Raw genomic sequence first — 23,468 nt, 5'->3', positions numbered from 1 at the left:
TCAGAACAAAGATTTGCACCAGGAAAGCATCACCATGGTCGATGCTTTTCACAATTCCACGCAAAGGTGCCTAATGGTTGATGCCACTGTGTCCATATCACACAGGGTGGTGAGCCAGAGCCAGCATTTGGTGGACTTTTCTCTAGCACTCCCATAGCAGGAAATAATTTGACACAAGGGGAAAAGTCCTGGCACAGCAGTCAAGTAGGTAGGATCTGCTCATCACTGCCCTCGCTAGCGTCACTCTGCTGCTGTGAGCTTTGCTGTGTGGGGAGCAGTGCTCTTCATCCAAAATGCCTGCCAAAGGATGTCCTTGGGTCTACACTGAAGAAAGAGGGGCCCAGAGGGACTACTGTTGGTGGTCAGTGGGGTCAGAGGAAGCTGAAGGATGCCCAGGCAAAGCCTCCCCCACTGGGACAGGTTCAGGGCATCAGCAGTAGTGGCTTGGTGCAGGCTGGCTGCTGTGGGGAGCTTCCAGACAGCACATCCATGGCTTAATAGGAATATCTTCCTCTTTCAAAGGCTTACTGAGAAGAGGGCCAGCACTGGCCTATCCTCAAGACTCCTGCAAAGAAAACAAGGCTGTTGAACAAAGCCTGGGGTACCAGAGCATTACTCTGCCCCCCCAGGAAGCTGGAAATGGATCACTTTGGGCTGGCTGTGAATTGCAACTTAGCAGGCACTGAGGGAAAGCAGAGTAGCCAGGGAATGATTTGTCTCTTGCAATTTCTCAATCAATATCCAGCTCCTGACGTTTGCAAACAAAGAGCAAAGGAGAGAAAGTGGCAGGTGCCAGAGTGAAAACGAAATGCGATACTGTGGGTGGAAAGAGACTGCCAGACCTGAAAAGCCTCCAAGCAGGAAAATCAAAGAGGAGGAAATTGCAGGGGAAAAAAAAGCACTTGCAATCAAAAGATGCTACATCTGGAGACAGCCCACAGCAAAACAGCAATGGGTCTGTACTCTCGCAGGTGGGCTTGGGAAGATGTCCAGGCTGCAGGAGGTCTGAGCCCGCAGGATCAAGATCCAGGCTCAGAAAGAAGCCTTCCCCACACAAGAGCCCTTGGAGAGAAAATAAACATCTCTGGGGCCAGGGCACAGCAAGAGCAGCACTGTGAGCTGGTGCCAGTACCGAGAATTACAAAGCTTCATGATGGAAACGATACGGTGCTCATGGTGCCTGTGAGCTCCATGTGAGCTGCCTGCACCTGGGAGCTGCTGGGCAGGGGTCAACAAACCAAGGTCACCTAAAAAGCAGCATCTCCACTCAGCATCCCCCTGTCTGGGCTTGGGAGATGGCTCCTGTTTGCTGCACAAACCTGGTTGGTGCAACCCAACATTCCCAGCACAGGCAGCAAAATGCCTGCAGGCAGCTTTGCAGAGGCCAGCACAAGAGATGCTGTGGTCCTGGTGACAGCTGGCAACAGGCAGACATTAGGCTGCCTCTGCTCTTGGAAAGCTTGCATCCAAACCAGCCATCACCTCCCTGCAAAACCCCTTCCACCACGGATCCTTCGCACCTCACTTCAGCGAGGGCACCAGAGGAGGTGCAGCAGTGCCAGATGCCCTCTGCACCATGGGGAACCTTCCACTTCATAACTGTTTTCCAGACACTAAAAGCACACTGCTGATAGCCCTGGAGATGAAAACACATTCAAAGGAGAAAAGTCTTCCACTTGCCATGGGATGCAAGTGGAAGAGAGCAGATATGGCAGAGACAAAAGGAAGGAACTAACAGGATTAAAGACAAATAACAGTTAAGTCCAGAATCAGGCAGGACGGCTTGGTGGGATTAGTGCATTCATCTTCCATCTCCCTGGGGATGTAGTATTTATCTTCCTTTCTGGCCCAGACTAATGCCTGCTGCAGTACATAGCTCTTTGGCCAGCTTCAAAGGGTGCAAATAAGAAAAAGAGATGGGACACAGCCCTGACATGAAATAGGCACTTTCCTTGCTATGCTTCTCCCTCCCATAGGGTGGCTGTACAGACCCTTCCTTGGGACAAGCAGAGCTTTTACCTTTGCTGATGTCCTCATACTCCAGCCAGAGCTGCCTCTGGACCTGCCTGTTGGGGTACCAGATGGAGCAGGACTCCTCAAAACCATACACTGCCTCCTGGATGTAATGATTGCCAAATTGGTCCAGCAGTGCCATGAAATCTCCACGGGAGGTGGCCCCGTCCAGAGAGTGGAGTGCATTGCTGAAGGCTGGGGAGGAAATGGGAGGAGATGCTCAGATCCCAGAGAACCCCAAGCCCTTGCCACCTCTCTGCACACTTGCAATGTGGATCCAACCTCCGAGCCCACCACCCCTTCTTCACTTCTTCCCCCCAGCCCCATACACTTACACTGGGAGATGGTCATCTGGTTGAGCCGGACATGGTACATGACAGACTGCACCTTCCAGTGCTGCAAAAGGGGGTACCCAGACACCTCACTGAAGTTCACCATCCCTGCCAGAGAAAAGACACAGGGGCTCAGAGCCACTGCCCAGGGATGCCTTACCATGGGGATGGCCGCAGCCCCTTGCGCCGTGCCTGGGGCAATGCTGCCAGTGGGGTGGAAAGAAGCTGGGGAAAAGCACTGTGCACACACCACGTCCCCCTGAGGAGGGAGCGAGGCATTCAGAGCAGAGGGTCAGCTGCTCCCTGGCAATTAAAACCATGGCTTTGAAGGAAGGCACATGGGATCATTTCATCCTGTGACTGGGGGCTCTGTGTCAGAATATAATGAGCCTACTCCTGTATCCCCCTTCTGCTTCCTTTCCAGTGCTCACTCCCAAGTCCTGCCCAGGTGTGCTAATTATTTCACTAATGAGAGTAACCCTTTTAAATGAGCTGTCTGCAGGCCTGGGAGCGGTCACCGTCATGCCATGTGTGCCCAAGTGTGGCCAACCAAGAGGTCATAGATGCCCTTTGTCCAGTACTGAGCCGAGCAGGAGACACACATACAGGGAAAACTGCACACCTGTCAACGCTCATGCTCCCTCAGGACACTATGGCAGCACTGGAGCTAAGCAGGACCCGAAGTTTCTCCTTCTGGAGGCAAAGACATCCCATTCTCCATCCATTTAACTATGCATTATGGGAGCAAGAAATTCATCGAGACCAGGGCTGGGCAGCCACTGCCCAGAGAACAAGCCAAGGCATGCAGCAGCTCAGCTTCCATGAGAGAGCGACAGAGGCCACCGAGCCTAGGCCAAAGTCCCAGAAATTGAATTGAAGGGTGCTCATGGCTCTGATTTTGGTGATCAGAACAATCCTCATGTGCTAAGCAGGCTGCTTGGACACAGCCACCTTCTCCCTTGCAGCAGCCCTCACACTCGCCTCCACTTGACAGCAAAGCAACAAACTCTGCTGCTAACCAGCCTCACAGCAGGAGTTCAGGAGGATAACGGGCATCCCCTGCTCTGTAACAACAAATGAAGGCAGAGAATAAGGAAGATAAGATCTTTTGCCTTCCAGTGCCTCTCCCTTCGGTGCTGGCTGCTACCAACAGAGCTTCAAAGCCTTACTCTTCCCTGCAAAGTGTTTATGCAAAACCAGCCCTTCCTTACTCAGCAGCTCTGCCTCTTGTGTATTCCCAGCAATATCCAGACCCGCTCACTGACAAGCAGAGAAGATTTTACTAATTTTCCTTTTTTTCTTTTCTTTTCTTTCTTTCTTTTTTTTTTTTTTTTAATCAGACACAAAGAGCCAGCGGAGCAGTGGGAAATTAATAGGATAAATTACTGGCTTCTGCCTCCCTGGCATAATTGCCAGAGGAGTCCCAGTCTCATAACCCTGCTCTGATGCTGAGTCCACAGCAGCAATGCCTTCCTTACAACCATGTAATCATGCCAAGGGCATCAGAGCCCCATGTAGAGGCAGGCGTCCTCCAGCACTTCCAGGCAGGGCTGAGTAACCCCATGGCTGCAGGAGTGACCCACCAGACACAGCTCTCTTGGGGTATCAGCCCTGTGGACCCACCGCCACCCTCCTTCCTGCCTGCATCTGCCTGCACACACACCTACATTGCCATGCGCTGTTGGGGGAACCAGCACCCACTGGGCCCTGAGTGCAGCCCACAGATGCTCCCCAAAACCCTCCTAGGTGCTCTGCCAAATAAAGTGAATTCACAAGGTCTCATACAATACCACCCTGCAGACACCTTCCATAATAACCTTACTATCCACACCCCTCTTTCAGTAGCTGCCAGTGTCCTTGGTCATTTCAGCCAACAGCAATGAACACCAAGGAAACAAAGGCTATTCATCAGTGCTGGCAACTTGGTGGAAGAAGGGTGTATCCTTGAAGGTTGTGTACAAATCCATTATAATTCTGTTGCTCATGGCCCATGATGCTCTGGCAGGACAAACCAAGACATTCTGGTTTGCTTGAGGCAGGTTTTGAATGCTTCGTTTTATATGAAGCATATATTATCATGTATGACAAAGGGTTCCTGATTTGGAAATACTTTTGGAAAGGTATTTGGAAAACTTGTTTGCCTTGTATTAAAAAAAAATCCTTTTTGCAAATACTTCAGATATCCAATGGACACTTGAGCTTTTACACCATACCGTGAATTTGCAACCTCTCCCTCTCCTTTGTTTTTAATGCTTTCCTCTTAATCACTGCTGCTGCTGCAAGTGAGCATAGGATGCTAAAGCCAGACTAGATATATCCCCTGAGAGGGTTAGCTACTGAAGCCATCCACGTGAACATCTGCCCTGTTGGGAGAGTGTAGGTCCGGTCAGACATACTCACCAGTGAGGAACTCAGGATCGGGTGTGGGATCAGAGAGCTCCTCTTGGCACTGGTTCTCCAGGGGCACTGTGGCCACCACCAGCCCATCTGGCAGCTGCTGCTCCAGGCCACGGGCAAAGTTGTTCTGCCTGGAAGTTAATTGCACAGAGGACAGGGCTGGAAGACAGGGGAACTGCCGGGGATCATCCCCACCAGCCAGTGACCAATGCCATAAAGGCACCCAGGAACAAGTCTTCCCTTTGGGCCACGTTACAAAGACGTCTACTCTGATGGAAAGCTTCAGATATGCCCTGCCCAGCGGCACCTCCATCTACCACAAAGCTTGGCCAGACATGGATGGACCAGGCAGTCTGCTAAGGTCCAGCCCCACGCTGCTTCCCATGCTGCCTTCCTGAGAGGATGCTGAGGTCTGACCCTGCTGCGGTCACCTCCCCACATCCCCCAGCTCACCTGAATGTCCCTTTGAGCACCTGTCCCGCAGCCACCTCCTTGGAGTGGTTGTTGTAGCCATAGAAGATCTCCCCAAATAGCGTCTGGTTCATGGGCAGCTCACGGGGCTCGCCACAGTCCCCCACCTCGGGGCACGACTCTGAGATGAGCTGGCATGACCTCCCGTCTGTGCCCAGCTTGTAGTCCTCAATGCATCTGGGAAGCCAGCACAGGGTCCACCATCAGCTGCAGCCTCCACAGATGGGGAATGGGGCCACCCCAGCAGGGACATTTGGAACAGGAGACCCTCCCTCCCAATGCTATGAGCTCAGGGTGGCAGCAGCAAAGCACAGCAGCACTTCAGGAGCGTCCCAATGGCTGGGGCAGCGATGCGTTACTCACCCGCAGAACATGAGGATGTTGTAGAGCAGGGGGTCATCAGGCAGGGGGACCATCTGCTGCAGGCACAGCTGCTCACAGCCACCATTGAAGCCATCCGAGCAGTCCACGCCGACGTGACGGTCATAGCAGCCTGTGCCATCCTTCATGGGGCTCAGTCCTGTTGGGCACTGGCAGGGGTGGGAGAAGCAAGAGGTAAAGTCCCTGAGCAAGTAGCCTGGCCCAGGGCTGAAGCAGAGGGGAGGGCTCCGGCACTGCCCTCCATTGGAAATCGCAGCCCGAGAGATGCTCAGGGGCTGCAGGATGGCTGGCTACAACACTGCCCACCACTGCAGATATTCCTCCTGCACAGAAGCCTATTTGCAGCCCTGGGGAGCGCAGACCCAGGGCTGGGAGCCACCCAAGCTACTCCATACCAAAGTAATGTGCTGGAATCAAGCCTGCTTACCATAACCCATCTTCAGTGAACACCAAAGCAATGCTGTGCTTTCCAAGCCCACCCTGTACCCCATACTCACAGCCTCCACCCTGATGTCCAGCTCCAGTGGCATCACAGCAGGATTCCCCAGCCCCACAAATGCCTCCATTTTGGGGCATGCATTTTCCCTGCAGAGCAAAGCAGCAGTGCTTTGGGGATAGGGTACACGTGTGAGTGATGTGGGACCTCCCAGAGAGCCTGCAAGCAGATGAGATCCCACTCCTTTGTGCATGTGTGCAGCAAGGTCAGGGATGGAGGAGATACCAGCCCAGAAACATCTCTTCCTGTTGCAGAACCCCAAAATAACCATCCTGAAGCAATGGCAAAGGAGGAAAGATGCAGCCTTTCCCCTTCCACTCTCCCCCTCCCTGCTCACACTGAAGGAGATCTGCAGATCCCCAGGGGACCACGCACCACACAGCCTGTCGAATCCAGCTTGCGGTCTGAGATGCAGCGGAAGTTCTTGCTGCAGCCCCCATTGTCCCGGGAGCAGTCACGGACTGGGCCAAAGGAGTCAAGGAGGACCTCCAGGCTGTCGAAGGAGGAGGAGGTCATCAGCTCTTCCCTGCGAGGAGGAGGAGGAGGGTCACAGCTCTGATGAGAAGTTGCAAACATGTGCATGACCGCGGCTGCTGTGTGGGGTTTTCTGGAGCTCAGGTCCCCCTCAGGCTGACAGTGAACAGAATGGCAGCCAAGCTTTTAGAGTGCGGCAGGAGCTACTGAGATAATGACAGCTACCTCCAAAAGCTCAGCTTTGCAGGCACTAAATGGGGCAGATCAAAGCACATGCTAATTTGCACCTGCAAAGTGTGGGATTGGGGCCCCAGCTCTCATCAGCCCTCACATGCTTTGAGTTGGTCTTCTCACTCTAAGGACACACTGCCAATTTGTTTGCTTGAAATGCATCCTAAAAAGCTCTCCCCACCATTGCACCTACCTGACCTCCACTGCATCCTCCATCACTGTCATGTCTGTCTTGCACTTGGCGGAGGGATTGATGGCCAGCTCAGCTGGTGGGATGACAAAGCTCTTGCTCAGAGGCAGCCACATACCTTCCCCCAGGGTATAGGTGAACCTGATAGGGAAAGCAGCAAAGGCTGGCATGGAGTGAAACGCCAAGTCCAGCAGGCTGCCTCTACCCAAATCCAAGCCCTTGAAGTTCCACCCTGCCTTGCAGGAATGCCAGCCCAAGCAAAGACAGATGGGTTGTGTCAGACACACAGTGGTGAGGCTCCTCTGAATGCACCCAAATGACTCAAAACCTTGTGTAATTTAGGTAATTTAAAAAACAAAAAACCAAAAAACTGCACTTCTCTTTTTGGTAGAAGTCCTCCTTCAGAGCTAAAACCTTTTTCTTGTCAGTAATGGAGAAGAGGAACTGACTGCTGGGCATCCACCATCCCATATGGCAGCTGTAGTAGGACCTTCCCAGCCATGCTTGCATGTCCCCAGGAGGTGGCACAGGCCAGCTGTGTTCAGCCCTACCAGCTGGGGTACCAGCCTGCCTGTATGCCCTCCATCATATCTTTGAGCCCCAAAGTGTGCCTACCAGGTTGCCGTTACCACTTACCGAAAAATCTTGTCGGATGGCTGCTCGCCGAGCACCAAGTCAAAGCCACGCTGGAAGATGGTGTATGGCCAAGGCCTAGAAGAGAAACCCAGAAACATCACACTGGCATTGCCCCTGCTGCAGTCACATCACTTCCCCTGCTTAGCCCCTAGCTCTTGTGCAGAGGGGTCCTGGGATGAGATGACTCAAACGAAACCAGGACAAGGTAATAAAATAGCCCCAGCTTCAAGATGTTAATTTTGGGATTCTTACAACATCAGATCCTCACCCCAGCCCCAATCTGCCAACATGTCAGTAGTGTATCACACCCATTATTTTGGGACACAGTGCATTCCAGTTGCCCCCACATCCGTAAGCATTCCGCTTCTGCATGCTCAGGTACCACCTGCCCAGCCCTCGTTTAGGGATTGGTGTCACAGCCATCGAATCCAAAAAGAACTAAAGCACAGATGAATTCTCTCTCTCTGAGGCTTTTGCAAGGGAGCATGTGAGGTCTGGGGCCACAGCTTCACCACCTTCCTTATTCCCCTTGGATTTCATTGTTTCAGGAGGGGAACTGAGGAAGCTTCAGTCTCTGTGAGACTCTGAAAATGGGTCTGGAAGACAAGCTGGAAGCTTGGAGCCAAGCAGGATGGTCCCATCTCCTCCATCCCTGCTGCCCTGGGTAGTACAGCATAACATGCAATCACGATTCAGTGGCTGGTCCCTTTGGACACCTTGTGATCTGCATCCCCAGCAGCACAGCCCCACTGGCAGAGCATCACTTGCAGAGCAAGGCTGACACGGCAGAACAAGGGGAGGCACCCGGACTCAACTGCTGTGGGTTTTGAATTAGACAACACAAACGCTGCTCCCAAAAGCTAAAGCTCCAAATTCTCTTTGCAAGTGTTCAGGTCCGGGGAGGGAAAGATTTTCTATCCCATTGCATCACTGCTGTTAAAATTCAGGGTGAGAGTATCAGGTGCCGCTGACAAGCCTGAGGATTTTCTCCAGAGGCAATTACAGCTCTTCTGCACAAGCACTTTAATTTCTAATCTGAAGTTATTTCAGCAAGGACAAAAAAAAAATAATAAAAATCCTGATTGCAGGATTACAGTGCATGTCTCATTTCCTTGCTGGGATACAATGCCATTTTCCTATCCGGTCGGCTGGGAGAGGGGGATTACATTCAGCCCACAGATCGGATTGACCTGAATGAGGTCAGCTTCAGTCAGAAAGCAATGTGCTCCTTGCGTCTCGACGACACCTTGAATGCCACACGCCTCCGCCTTCCAGTGCTCCCGCAGATGGGCTTTATTCTTGCTTCTCAGGAGCACGCCGGGCAAGGAACAAAAGCAGAGGCAAGGTATTGTTCCACATTGACTTGGGTAGAAAAGCAGTTATGAAGAGCTGCACTTGGCTTGCAGCAGAGCTCAACACCGGACAGGCACTGCAGAGCTGTGGTGGCTGCCGGACGTCTGCCGAATGGCACATCTGGCAGCCAATGGATGCCAACACATCTGGGACACACTCTAGGTGGGCTTGCACCTGCCTGGGAGATGGAGGTCAGCCCAGGCCATGTTGCACCCAGCCAGGGTGCAATTTCCATCTGTGACTAAAATTTGTGTAATGATGGTTTTGAGCTGAGAAAGGTTTCCATGCTGCAGGAAGATACCATGTGGCAGCTCTCCAGCCTTCCCCACTTTGCATCTAGTGGGGGTCACAAAAGGCCTGTTAAAAGGAATGTTCAGCCTTTAGCTATGTGCCTACATGGCAGGAGACAATCAATGCTGTAGGCACCACTGAGCTTGCAAGGACATGGTACCTTATGAGGTAAGCCTGGAAACAGTCTCCATGCAAGACCTCCAGCTCAAGAAGAAGCACTTGTCTATCTTCATCTGCGAGGAAGCTCTCCAGGAGCTCAGCACTGACATTTCCACCCACACTCCCTTGCTGACTTGTGCCTTCTGCTGCAGAGGATGGGGCGAGATCTCCTCCTCCAGGGACACCTCACCTTCTCCATCACTGTCATTTGTCCCCTGTGCCCCTTTCACTCTGTTACCCCCTCCTTCCTCTTCTGTGCACACACATGTGCCCAAATAGCTGACTCTTTCCCTGCATTTTGCGATCACTAGAGCTACATCGCTGCTCTGGTTTTTGTTGCTTTTGGCAGGTATTTTGATTGCATGGCCCTCAGAGCTCAGAGGAAAGCAGGACTGATCAGAAGCTGCTCTGCGCCTGACCAGGTTGGATTAAATGAGCCAGAAATTACAGCTCTCAGCTCCCTGCAAGCCTTGGCATTAAGGTAGGCATCTGAAACAACAAAATAGGGGATCACCAGGGCAGCTGAGAAACAACAAACTCCCCACGCTCAGTGAGCTAGTTCCCATGGCCAAAGGGCTGTCAGTGTATTCCTGGAATGATCTTCAGGCCTCTGATTTTTCCAGCTGGACCATCAGCTATGCTTTGCTTTGGATTTGGGCATACCACCAAACCTAGTGTTGCTGGTGATGCTCTCACCCACCTTAACAGGACCCCAGCCACACTTGAATTGCAGCACCTAGAGGACAAGGCCTCACTGACTTCCAGCACTGAGAACTGTGCTCCTGCCAGTCTTTGCTCCCTGCAAAGCTCTTCTAGATAAGAGGGGTGGGATGAGCAGTCAAAGCCCACTGCCTGTGACCACACTGAGCTAACCTGGAGCAGCTGGTTTGAGAGGAGCTGGCAGGGAGGTCAGAATGGCTGCAGGAGAGAGTCTTTGCTCTGAGAGAGACTCTGAGAAGTTGCTGCATGTGAGCGTGGTTGAAATACCAGTGGAGAAGAAGGTAATGTACTGTTATTACACGGAAATATGTGGCTTTGTGTCTAATTCCCTGACTCCCTGTGCTCCTGGGGGTTTCCACAAAGCAAGCAGCATGAGGATGGCCATGCCCAACTCCATCATGGCATCAAAACACCAGCTCCAAGTGTGCGCTGGGAGCAAGTGGTGCATGTAATGACACTCACCATATCCCTTCACTGGCAGCTCAGGGGTTCAAGCCCAGGGTGAAAGGACAAGAAGCATCCCAGCAGCACCGGTACCCCTCCAGCAGCCCCAGTGGGTTTCCACAATGACCAAGGTGGGGACCCATGAAGAGCCTACACTACCCTGATGAAGGACTAGCAGAAGGCAGATAGCACTGAGCTGCCGACTTCTACCACTGGTGATGCCCATCCCTGCTCCTCTCTGACTTTGCTTTGCTTTGCTTTGCAACGGCTTTGCTCAGGCTTCAGCTGCTGATGCCTCTCCCCTTCCCACCTCCCCACCCGCTGCCATCCCTTCCAAGCAGCTCTTTATTAAAAATGCTAATGCTGGCACTTTCTCCCTGGGCTGCCCATAAATCTGCAAGCAGAATGGGGTGGGAGGAGGAGGCGGATGGGTGGTTTGGTGAAAGGATCTGAAAGAAAGAGGAGCTTTTTATCTGGACGTCCTTTAAGCTCGCAAAGCCGAGGCACACAGCAGGGGATGGAGAGAGGCAGAGGGAAAAAATAGAAAAAAGGGGTGGGAAAAATGAGAAGAAGGGGGAAAAAAAGACTTTAAGCAAAAAAAGTGCTTTCCTTGTCACTTCAGTGCTTCCCTGGCTCCTCCGTGGGGTGGGGAGCGGGTAGTTCATGGGGTTGGTACAGGAGGAGCAGGTGTACAGCCAGAGAGGGAAGTAACTTCATGCATAAGTGAAGAGGCACCCCAGGGAGGGGAGGTGGGCGCACAGGGCACAGGCCGTCACGCTAATTCAGATCTTGTGTGGGGAAAAATGGCTGCAAGGATGCAGGGTGGAGAAATGGGTAACTTGTCCTTCATGGGAGGAAGGCTATGGTGGCCACCACTTGCCAGCTGCTAGGAAAGGAAGAGAGTACCCAGCCAAACACGTTCACTAAATTGCCTTAAAGTGACCTAAAGCCTCACCATGCTGGGGTAAAGCCCACTACAAGTTGACAGGGCACGTTGATAAAGACCTCTTAAATGCAGACCATCTTAAATCTCATCAGGTGTCTGAAAAGGGCATCCAGGCAAGAACAGCACATGGGGATGGGAAAGCCATGGGCCATCATACGATTGATCTTAGGGCTGAGATTAAGAAGTACAAATGAGGGCAGGTAACAGTTCATTAACTAAAGGCAGAATGAGCTGATTTGACTTTTGGTCAGGTCATACCACAAAGTAACTGCAGGAACTGGGTTTGATGAGCAAAGACAAGGCAGGATTGGCTGGATTGCTGGAAACTGCATCCTACTTGGGAAATGTTAGTGTTAAGAGCGGAAAAGCAGCTAATTAACAATGCATATCAAAGTAGGAAGACAGACTGTGAACACACAAACAGCAACAGCCAGGTTTGTTTAAAACAGATGAAGAGAAGCACAAAAAAAGCAGCTGATCAAATGTATCTGCTACCCATGATCAAAAATGTCTTACTTTTTGAAAAACCGATGAAGATTCAGGGACCGGATGTGCTGGGTAAAAGATGTACCACAGAGGCATGGATCTCAGCATGGTACCCAAAATACACACAACACACAAAGCCTTGCTGCCATCACCAATAAAGTTCAAATAGGAGCTCACCTTCATGAGCAAAATTAGATGCTGCTGAGTGAACAGACTCCAAGTCAACCCGTAATCACTGTAAATAAAACAAACCAATGGCAAACCTATCTAAACAAAAGGGTTGGAATGAGTTTTCAGATACAAACGCCACCCTAGGAAAGCAAAAGAGGTCATAGCCAGATCATGTTGCTCCCAAGCACACACAGAGGCATTTGCAGAGCCCACTGTTCCTACTTTGCTGACTTCCCCTTTGCTAAGAGCCATGTGGCTTCTCTGGAGACTGACTTGCCGCCTGGCTTGTGCTACCCGCAGCTGCAGCACATAGCTCCAGTATTGGAAGAGTTCGGAGCATACTGGAGAAACAATGGTCAGAAACAATTCAGGCACAGTTGATCTTGCCCTGGGATCGGGGAAGAGATTAGAGGATTTGCAAATATCTCTATCAGGTGAGCCGGTGGACAAACCTTTTTAGGCTAGAGTTTGGAGTGAACTGGAGTGCAACAAAAGACAGCACAGCCTGGTAGCTCAGCCTCCACCCCCCAAAAACCATAAACACCAGGTTAAAGTTACAAGTTGTTCAGCTATATGGGCTCCAACAAGATGCTGGACCAAAGAGAGACGTGACCCCGGGGAGGCCAGGGGTTCTCAGGGACAGGTAGAAGATACTTCCATCATCACAAGCCCTTGCAGACAGAGCTGCACCAAATAGCCCTTGGACATCAGGAACAGATTGCAGTGCAGAAGAAAACCCTCATTAAACATCAAGCTGGCCTCGGCATCACAATGCTTAGAGTGGACACGCTTTCAAGAGCCCCTATAAATAGTGGAAGCTGCAGCAGGGACAGTTAAGTGTGGTTTCAGCTGCTGCCATTTGCTGAAACAAAAATCTGTCAAGTTCAAGGAAGAAACACAGAATTACCCTGGCTTCAAACAGCTCGAGAGAGGAGCTCCCAAAGGGTGGCACTGAAAAAGCCCCGGCACCACAGTGTCAAAGCCTTCTTGGGAGCCCAGAGAAGGGAAGGAGGACTTCAGCAGCCCCATCATAGTCTAGGGCTGTGTTGCACCTTGGGGAAAATGAGATCTGCTAGGTTTCTCTGCCCAAAACAGAAAAGGATGTTGGAAATACAGCATACAATTTGTCACAGCCAACTTTGGTATATAAGGAGACACCCAAGGCAATATGTACCCTAGCCGAGTAGGAACACAGCTGCAGAAGGAAAGCAGAAGCTCAAGCATGAACATGGAGAAGGCTCCCATGGAGACATTGGGATATAGCTGAGTCTGAAAAGTGGCCTCAAATCCCCCAGAGGAATAGAGTGGGTCCTGGGCATCTTTCAGGGTGGCATTGCTGAGACTACAGCTGGGTCTGGATCTGCGAACAGGTCCAGAGGGCTTCGGGAATTTATTTGTCCTTCCTGCCCTTGGCTTCTCTCCTGCTTGTTACCATCTATATTTTTTTCTCCAATTCACCTGAAAGCAGCTTTTGCTCCACTCTCCATTTAGACAAGGGAGCGGCTAGGTCTGGAAGAAGCTAACAGAAGAGCAATGTGCATGGGAGGAAAAGTGTGAAGCTGTAGTCACACACCCAGGAGCAAAGGAAAAGCAGACGGGAAGGAAGCAAATGCTTCTCCACAGTGCTTATCCATTTTTACTACCTGCCCCAACAAAGTAATTTGCCTTCTTGTTTTTTGCAGGGTGGTGGGTTCAGCACACTGCTGGTAGCTCTGACAGAGGCACAGACTGGCATCAAAGTCATGTGTGGTTGTGGGTGGCTGTGGGCTCTTTCTAACCCATTCCTAAACCAAACACATCCCGAAATGGTCAAGTCCCCAGCAGGGTTAATACACCCTCACACGCACCAGCCACCATCACTCAGTGCTTCTTATTAGATGGGCACAGAGGAGCTGAGGACATCCCTGTCTGACACTTGTCCCCGGGGGATGAACAGGGCAGGAAGCTGTATTTCTGCCTGTATTTTCCCAGCTGTGGTTTGGGAACCCTGACCACACCACTCAGCACATCCCCAGCGTGCGGCTACCTGCGTCATGAGCATCGCCCTGCCCCAGCTCAGGTCAGAGCACCCACAACGACAGTGGCCCTTGTCTCCTGTGGCTGGCTGGTGCTCCACATGGGGTTCAATTGCTAAACTGCTTTTAAAACGCACACAGAGCAGTGGTGCTCCCCCCAGGCCCCGGTGAACAGGGTTGCAGGCAGGGCCAGCCAGCATGGGGAGCCCCCACGGCTGCCATCCTCCAGCACAGCAGCACATTCAGGGTGCTGCCAAGCCCAGCCTTTGATGATTTTTCTCTCCCTGCTGTGAAGACTAATGACTTCAGAGAGGGCATCCTGCCACATGCAGGGCCGCCACAAATCCAGCTGCAGCATAGCAAGATGAGGGGAGGAAAAACGGGGTTGAAGGAAGATGCTAATGCACATGGGACCTCCAAGTTTGGGGGTGTCCTGGCTTTCTGCACCAGCTTGTCATTCTACCTCCAGCCATCCCTGGAAGTCTCCATCTGCACATCAGAGACTCATGAGTGTTAAGGGCCATCTGAAGCATGCCCAGGGTCACAGAGAGATGGGAACGTTTGGGATCCCCCACCAAATTGCTGCTAAAACATGAGAAGAAATTCCTTTGCACTTTCAGATGTATAAAGCTGTGGAGCAGTGATTGCTGTGTTCCCTCAGGCCATGGCACTGAAGCATCCGATTTGCCCAATTTTCAATAGGGCATCCCTAACCCGAGGCCTCCCTCCTCCACTGGGGCCCACAGCCCAAACTCAGCCCTCCTCTGACACCTCATACACCCAAACTGAAACCCCACAAAATGCAAGATGCCAAAGAGAGTGCCAGCAAAGGGAAGAGGAGCAGCCCTGATCTTCTTTAGGGGGTGTTTACTCTGAAACCTAGACATGGCCTCTTCTACATCATCTCTGATTAGTTCAAAGACTAGAAATCCTTGCATCTTGCACTCCTGCTGCAGAGCTCAGCCAGGCACTGACCTTATGATTCACCAGGATGCCTCTTTTACTCAAGAGGATTTGGCACAGCCTTACTATGCTGCTGTTGAAGCCCAGCAGCTCGTGTGTGGATGGTCCAAGCACGGGCATGCTGTCAGGTACACTCACCCCTGGTTCGTTCCCCACTCATTCCGGATGCAGAGGTGCTTATGCACAGGGTCCTTCATGTAACCTTCGTAGCAGAGACACTCACCTATGGAGAAAGAGGAGGACATGAGGGTCTTGGAAGGACAAGGCTTTCCACGTGCTTCCCTGCCAAACCCAGCCTGCAGCCACATGGGGCACCCAGCAGCTTCATTGTCTCGCGTGGAGCAAGGCAAGAAAGCAACTTCCCCCTGAAGGTAGGCTGAGCAGGCAGAGATGAGCTCCTAAACCTGTTGCAACCATCTGACCACCTACCGGTCTCAGGATCACACTGATGCTCGCAGGGGTCCAGGAGGCGCCGGGCGCAGAGGTCCAGGGCCCAGGGCCCGCTGGAGTTTTGCTGGGAGAAGAGAACGACCTGCGCCGGGTTCAGCCAGTCACTGGCATCCAGCTGGCTCCCCTCCAGCAGGATGAACCGGCTCCCTGCCACCAAGAGGGGAGTCAGCAGTGGCAACCCACTGCCACCACCTCCATCCCATGATGGTTCGCTCTATAGCCCTGTCTGTTCCACAGCAAATCCTCTGTTCCAATGCCCATCCTCTCTGCCCTGTGATAGTCCCCTCTGTCCATGCCTGTCTCCTCCAATGCTGTGACAGCCTCCTCCATCCTGTGCTTGTCCCCTCTGTCCCACTACAGCCACCTCCATCCCACACCCATCCCCTCAGTCTCACACCTGTCCCCTCTGTCTCATACTGATGTCCTTCATGCCATGATGGTCCATTCCATCCCACACCTGATCCCTCCATCCCACAAAGATCCCCTCAGTCCTGTGCTCATCCCCACCATCCTTCATTCATCCCCCATGTATACTGGTACCCTCTGTTCTACGCCTGTTCCCTCCATCCTGTACCCATCTTGCATCTGTCCTCTCCTTCATTCTCTCCTCTCCTCCATCACAGCTTACAGAATGGGCCAGGAGGAGTGGGTAAGGCAGTGGCGGGCTCACCGTCAGCAATGAGGTGCTCAGGGACATGGAGGGTGATCTTAACAACAAGAGGGCAGTTCATGTGGGAAGAGCACACAAGGCTGATGACACAGCTCGTCACACTGATGAGGGTCAATGTGGTCTTGTTAACAGGGCTTCGAGGGGACCCCACTGAAAAACATTAAAGCAAAGTCAAACTTGGGGGACCCAGGAAGACCTTGGGGTGCAGCCAGGAGATCTCAGGGTGCAGGGACCCTGCCCAGCCCACTGGAAATCCAGCATCAATCCAGTCAAGCTGAATTGCTCTGGATTTTCAAGAGAATGGAGCAGCCTTTGCTGTGGTACCCTCCCTTCCACCTGCTGCAGCAGGGCTCTTCTGGGAGATAGTCTCTCTGGGAGTTTCTCTTCTGCACCCCTGCACTGCAGCATGCTGAGACCTTTGCAGCAGCAAAACTTCAAAGCAGAACAGAGATACTGAGGAGAAGAAAGGTAAATGCAATGTCTCTTTTTTCCTCCCCTCCTTCTTCATGGCACTTCTCTCAGGTTAATTTTGCCATGACAACAGCCTCCTGGATGCCTTTGAAAAAGCACTGGAGAGCCCTAACTCCTTAGGGCGTGCAGGTCTTTGACTTTAAATCTCTCAGTTGAAGAACCTGAGTGGAAAAAGCTGGCTGGAGGCTGAGCTATTCCCTGCAGCGACAAAGCCCAAACCAACCTCCCAGCCCCCAGCACAGGAGATGACTCCCACTCCCACTGCTACCAGGAAAACAAGGCACCATCCATCAAACAAGGCTCAATGAAGGAAAACAGACACAAACTCTCCTTCCCAGAGGAGAAAACCTCCCAAAGGGAGGATGCAGGGCAGTGGGCCGAGACTCCTGCCTGGGGACCAAACCTGTCCCCATCCTCTGCTGCACATGCAGACTGTATGTGCATGGTGCTGGAGCAAACCCACGGCAGCACCGTGCCGAGCAGCAGCACAGGAGCTCACGGGCCAGCCTTTGAAGCGTGTTACTCATTAATACACACCAGAGCCCGGGAGAAGCCTCCAGCAAAAAATCAGAATATATTTCATCCTCTGCTGAGAAACTGCACCGGAGAGCAGCGGCAGCACTCAGTGGGAATGGGGGCTGGTGCCTGCCCACAGCAGCATGAACTGTGCCTGGGTTTTTATTGTTCACCAGTGAGAAGTTTCCAAACCCAGAGAGACAACAGCAAGCAAGGCAAGAGGAGCCCTGGCTTGCCACCCGCCTCCATGCCTGCACCCACCTCGGCTGCGCCTCCGGCTCCGTGAGGGGTCCGTGTAGAAGGTCAGCTGGGGATCGGTGTCCGCCTCTGTCCCCGAGTCCCCCTCGGGGTTGAGAAACGCTGAGCCAGCTGCAGGGGACACCAAGTGTAGTCATGGCAGGGCTGGCACTGTGTGACCCCAAGCTGCCACATCCAACATTACCGGTACAGGGCAAGCCATGCCTTGAAGATCAGGAGCCCTGTCTGCTGGGCACAGCAGGGACAGCATCTGCTCCCCTTTCCACCATGAACAGCCGTGCTCCCTGCCAGGGTTCCCATTGCCTTTCAACCTTCCCCCATGGCCACGCAGGTATCTTATAATATTTTCCAAGCCTGACACCATCTTCATCTTTAACTCAACACTATTTGCATCCCTGCAGACACCACTTTTTCAGCTATCCCTACCCAAACCCTTCTTTCCATGCTTTTGCCCAGCACTGGCCCTATTTCTCCATCCCAAGGAGGAGCAAGCTGCTGGAGCATGGGTGGGTGGAAGCCCAGAGCACCCTGTCTGCCCCAGGGACTCCCCTACCTCGCGCTTTGTTGTTGATGCGCTTGCGCTGGCTGCTGGAGGTGTGGGACAGCAGCGTGGCCTGCTGGTGGTTCGAGTCCACAGGGCTGGTGGCAATGATGTTGTCCTTATACTTGTTCATCAGGGACAGCTTGGCGTTATCGCTCCCTGAGCAGGAAGAATTGAAGGCAAAATCTTTCAGCAGAAAAGATTTTAGAAAAGGAGAGAGAAAGAGCGATTTTCTTGGATCCATCTTCAGCATCTGCATGAGGTGACCAGGGTGCCATGGCCAATGGGCTGACCTGCCCCATTGCACCCTCATGACTTCCTCAAAGCTTGAGGGGGACCAACACCCCCACCAAGCTAGCCAAAGGCTGAGATTTAACATTCAGACTGTCGGGTCACTCCTGCATACCCAGGTGTGTGAATAAAATGCCTGGAGAGATTAAGGGTCCAGACTATGGCCTTCCAAAACTACATCTCAGTTCAGAAGGCTCCAGTTGGGTGGGTCAGCTGGTAATAGGGCCAACAAACAAGTATGTTACAAGCTTCAAAGAAGCTGCACTGGTGATCAAAAGACAGCATTGACTCTGTATCATACTGATGGCAAGTATAATTTTGCTACAAAAAATCTCAGCTAAAAATGACACTTGAAATCCTGGGATACAGGAAGGAATTTTGGAGGTCACCATGAGGTAGCTTGGAGGGGACACCATTCTGGTTCTCAATTGGGCCATAGGAACCACAGCCCTTTCACTCAAAGCTCCATCCTGCATTGCCTTACCCATGTCTCAGCCAGCAGCGACTGCTCCCAACTGACTACAAAGTCTCCCAGCAATGAAGCACCTTCAGAATGCTACCAACCTCTCACACACAACAAAAAAACAGAAAACCAAGGAAAATACTCTAGGCAAATTTGTATAGAACGATGAAGAGCAAACGGGTTGGAAAGGACCCAGCTCAGCCCATGTCCCATATCCCATCCCCACCTGGCGTGAGGTCCATGCTGGCCTTCTCATTGCAGCCCTGCAGTGAGTCCAGGGTGCGGGTGACCTGGCTGGCAAAGTCTTCCCCGCCGTTCATGCACTCGCGCTGGAGGTGGTGCCGCAGGTCCGTGATGTCGTACTCGTAGCCATCCAAGATGGGGGTCTCACGGATGCTGAGCGTCCCGCTGGAGTTGTGGCCCTGCACACGGGCATTGCGCAGGCTCTCCCGCCCGTGGCCCCCGATCAGCACCGAGGGGATGTAGTGGATCTCGTTGGCCGCCTCAGCACTGGCGCTCTTCTGGGGCTGTGGCACCCGGCGCCGCTTGCACCATCGCCGACGGGTGTAGAGGATCATCACCAGGCAGAGGATGGAGAGCAGCAGAGCGATCATCCCCCCCTGCGGGCAGAAACACGAGCAGGGCTCAGCCAGGGACCATTGCCAGGCACCCCCTGAGGATGCAAATGCTCCAGGGGTGCTCCAGTGTGGCCAAAAGCAAAGGCAATGGTGAAAGGAGCCTGGTCATGCCGATAAGAGGGTGCTGGCACATGGAGTCCTCAGCGCTGGCTGAGTGCTCCCAGCTGAAGCCTGCCTGAAGCTGGACCCGCTTTGAAGTCACCACTGAGGCATGAAAAAGCAGCATTTAAAGCAGCGCATGTTTTGTTTCACTCTCCCACAACACGTCTTTGAAAGCAGAGATCAGATTTATTCCAGGCAAACACTCCTACAGGCAACTTTTTCTGACCCATTTCCAACCGGCTTCAGTGCTGTCACTCTCAATCTTGGGAGATTTTCCCAGGGTATCCTGCCGAAATCGCAGCACAGATTAAAGGAGATCAAGGCTCAGGACAGCCAGATGACTGAAGCGTTGTTTGGGGAACGCCCAGGGGGAAGAGACTGAGAAAGCTCCTGCGCAGCATGGGCAGACACAGAAACTGCATCAAGCCCCACCACTGTCCCCAAAGTCACCCCCTGCAGAGACATCATCACTGCACACAGACAGAGGCAGTAAGAGAAAAGCCCAAGCTGAACTTTATGCCCCATCTTCCAATAATACTAACTTTAGTAATATTACTAATATTAATAATAGCATACGGAGCCAGCTAAGAGCTCCGTGTCCACCCGTGCCTCTGGTCTCCCTTCTCTTTTCTATGCAACAGGTGATCTTGATAAATTAAGATAATAGTAATAATCTGCTCCATTAGGATAAAACATCAAGGGAATTATTGAATGAGAAGCAGGAGAGGCAGCTGGAAAAGAAGCTTTAATGGCCATTATGGCTTAACCCTCTCTCATTCCCAGGACAACAGAGCTGCGACACGCTCCCAGGCTCCTTCCAAATTCCCTTTTTAAGAAGAAAAAACCCAAACCCCAAAGCAGCTCCAGTGATTAAGGGGACAAGCAGTCCAGCAGAGGAGGAGGGCTGACTGGCTCACGGCATCTCTCCAGCCAGGAGCCTGCAGCTGGGAGGATGGGAAATCTCCCACTGGGGCTGAAAACTGTCACTGGATTTGTGACTGGACATGCGTATACTGTGGATTTTAGTGGTAAAGTCAGGGCCCAATTCTGTATCATGTTCAAATCCCTCTGAGCTCCTCTGATCCATAAATAAGTGGGGCTAGCCCCATCCTCACTGGACATGGCCACCCATGTCATGGCTCTTGGGAAAGGTCCAGCTGCAGAAGGGGTCGCAAGCAGGTGGAAGCAATACCAGGGCATTTTTGGCTTTCCTTGGCTGCCCTCTGTAGGCACATTAAATCCCCCAAACACCAGAGAGCTCTGCCATACACCTATGCTGATAAACAGGGGAGACCAAGCTGGAGCTCAAGTGAGGCTGATGAACATGTGTTTAGGACTGCAGATCCGGTTCTCAGAATGACCTGTTATTCAACTGAAAGTAAATTTCTTCTACCCTGATAGCCTGAGAGCTCACACTACCCCTGAGGAAAAGCTGCGTGTGGCCACTTGAGATACCAAGAGGTTTCTAAAAGAGGATAAACCCCAGAGCTGGAGTCCCCTCCAACCACTGCTCATTGGAGGGTGTCAGGGCACCACCTCAGACACCCCATTCCCCTTCATGGGAGCACAGAAATCTCATTCTACCTTCATTCCCCCCACCCAGCACTCATATGACAGCTGCAGAGGAGCTCTGCTCCGGACGGGTGCAGGAGAGCTTCTCTCATGGTCTGCATGTGGTCTGCTGTCACGATGGATACAGCCCCTTGCTCACACTTCTTCTCTTGGCAACCATGCAGGAAAGAAAGAAAATCAGCCTTGAAAACTCCACGTGATTCTGACTCCTGGCACAAACACCAAACTCTGTTTGTCAGGGCGTAAGGATGCTGCCAGAGCAGAGCTGAGAGTGATGGAGAAAAAGGGGGAGAGGGAGGATTCGATGTGTATGTACACACTTTGGGATGACAGCAATGAGTTGCAGACATCCTTTTCATCAGCTCTATAATGAGCTTTGTTTCAGGCATTCCTATCTCAGGATTCAATCTTGACCAAGACCACAGTGGCAGACGGGGGCCAGCCTCTCCTGGAGTGACGCACCCTCTCAGAGGCAGCTGGGAAAGGATAATAATAAAATAAGGTAACAGTGCAAAATGTTTTTGGGGTTGGCTTTGCCAGTGATTACTTTTTTTCCTCGAGACTAATCAAGCACAAATGATGGAGGAGAAACCTGGCCTGGGGCTGCAATCTGGAAGAGCTATCGACGCTCTCATTAGGGTAGGCACCATTAAACAGCCAGTTTGCAGCCTGGGCAACACATTGTCTCTAGCTAATTATCTGCCAGTAGCACAAACATTGTCGGATTCTTCAAACTTCTTCCAACATAACAAAAACCCGCAACCAACAAACCACAGACCCACCTGTGACATGCAGATCTCTGCCTTGCCCTCCTTTCTCTACCGTAAAAACCTCATCCCCACGTATCTGCCTCCACACATGGCATGCTCTTGTTTATTGCACGCTGTGAAACCGCATCCACAGGGCTGCAGCACTGATGAAAGTGGCGGTGACAGTGCCCAGTGGCACCCTGACACCCGCCGTGCGCCAGAGCAGCACACACCGGGCATCATCCACTGGGCAAAGGGCTCCTGACAAAGTCAATGTGAATTAACCCTGGGTTAAGGTGGTTGAGACCTTCAAAACCCTGAGCCCCCCAGAGATAAAGGCACTCCTGCAAACATATTTGTAAAGCGATGCAAATTAACGGAGAGGTTTGAAACAGCCCAATGTTAAAGCACCCTGGATGCAGTATGGTTTAGAGAGGTGTCCAGGGCATCTTAACCAGCCCTCAAATGTGGGCTCAGTTCCCAGTCCTAGGTCAGCTGGACCCAGATGGGGAAATAAATGGCAATATATGGCCCCTATATTTTCTGCAAGCTTCTGGACGCCTAAAGAGGGGCAGCCTTCCCATCACATACCATGACAGAGATGTGGAGGATCCTCAGTTCCTCCTCTGCCGACTCGGTCTGGGGCTCATCTGTGGGGTCGAAGCCGGGCAGGTTGGGGGCCCCGTCTTGGTGGTGGATGTGGAAGAGCAACGTGCCATTCTCCAGCCACTGCTGCCGCCAGCGCACCAGTGGGATGTCATCCGTGTTGCCCGAGATCTCTGCAAAAGCGAAGCTGGTCACACAGGAAATGTGGAGGAGAGGGGTGATGGGGGACATTCACCTCTTCCCCCAAAATGGGTGAAGGGATTAAGAGACACACACAGCAGGCTCCCTCCAGTCATCTCCTGCCAGCACCATTACTGCCCTATACAACCCACAGCCTGAAGGGTCAAAGTGGAGTAAAACCAAAAAGGTAATATCCAGATGTGGATTGGCAACCGCATGGGAAAGAAAGAAAATCAGCTTTGAAAACTCCATATGATCCTGACTCCTGGCGCAAAAGCCAACCTCTGTCAGGATGTAAAGATGCTGCCAGAGTGCAGCGAAGAGTGATGGAGAAAAAGGGGGAGATGGAGAATTCAATCTGTATTTACACATTTTTGTAAGAGAGCAAAAAGACAGATGTAGTGCAGGGATAAAGCACTTACTGACAGCATCTCGGGGCCAGAGCTGGGGAGCCCAGCAGCATCCTTCCGGCCCTAATTTGGATGGGTTTCACCCACATTCTTCGTGTTAAACACAACACAAGCCATGGGGAGCAGAGGATATAGGCTTCTCAGTGACACTCATGGGATCACTGGGACCATGTTGCAAGTTACCACAGACAGAAAATATTTCCCATCCTTTGTGAATGGAGAAATATACATTGGCTGCAATTGTACCGGCAACTCTGGCTGTAATCAGCGTGCATTTTTTTTCCATCTTCAACCATATTTTACAGCTCCCCACACAGGTCTCAGCCCTGAGATCTGCAGATGTACCTGCACCTCATGCCCAAACACTCTGACTTCCCCTAAC

The 23,468-nt window shown here is 52.1% G+C and overlaps 1 protein-coding gene across 21 annotated transcripts in view; it reads right to left on the bottom strand.

The window, feature by feature from the left end:
* The window catches only part of ASTN1 (astrotactin 1), a 221,150-nt gene that overhangs the window by 39,121 nt on the left and 158,561 nt on the right, over positions 1-23,468 (bottom strand). For all 21 annotated transcript variants that reach the window (XM_065674131.1, XM_065674137.1, XM_065674125.1 and 18 more), the window contains 15 exons: positions 22,482-22,669; positions 19,056-19,449; positions 18,088-18,234; positions 17,538-17,645; positions 16,290-16,439; positions 15,599-15,766; positions 15,308-15,392; positions 7,622-7,696; positions 6,989-7,126; positions 6,466-6,616; positions 5,577-5,743; positions 5,196-5,390; positions 4,746-4,873; positions 2,349-2,453; positions 2,020-2,208 (listed from right to left, as the gene is read on the bottom strand). In XM_065674131.1, coding sequence (XP_065530203.1) covers positions 2,020-2,208; positions 2,349-2,453; positions 4,746-4,873; positions 5,196-5,390; positions 5,577-5,743; positions 6,466-6,616; positions 6,989-7,126; positions 7,622-7,696; positions 15,308-15,392; positions 15,599-15,766; positions 16,290-16,439; positions 17,538-17,645; positions 18,088-18,234; positions 19,056-19,449; positions 22,482-22,669 — 2,388 coding nt within the window. The remainder of the gene's footprint in view (positions 1-2,019; positions 2,209-2,348; positions 2,454-4,745; positions 4,874-5,195; positions 5,391-5,576; positions 5,744-6,465; positions 6,617-6,988; positions 7,127-7,621; positions 7,697-15,307; positions 15,393-15,598; positions 15,767-16,289; positions 16,440-17,537; positions 17,646-18,087; positions 18,235-19,055; positions 19,450-22,481; positions 22,670-23,468) is intronic.

This window comes from Lathamus discolor, chromosome 3, assembly GCF_037157495.1.
Source record: "Lathamus discolor isolate bLatDis1 chromosome 3, bLatDis1.hap1, whole genome shotgun sequence".
In the NCBI taxonomy this organism is placed as follows: Eukaryota; Metazoa; Chordata; class Aves; order Psittaciformes; family Psittacidae; genus Lathamus; species Lathamus discolor.
Note: the sequence above shows the minus strand (reverse complement) of the source record. Positions and strands in the feature narration are given on the sequence as shown.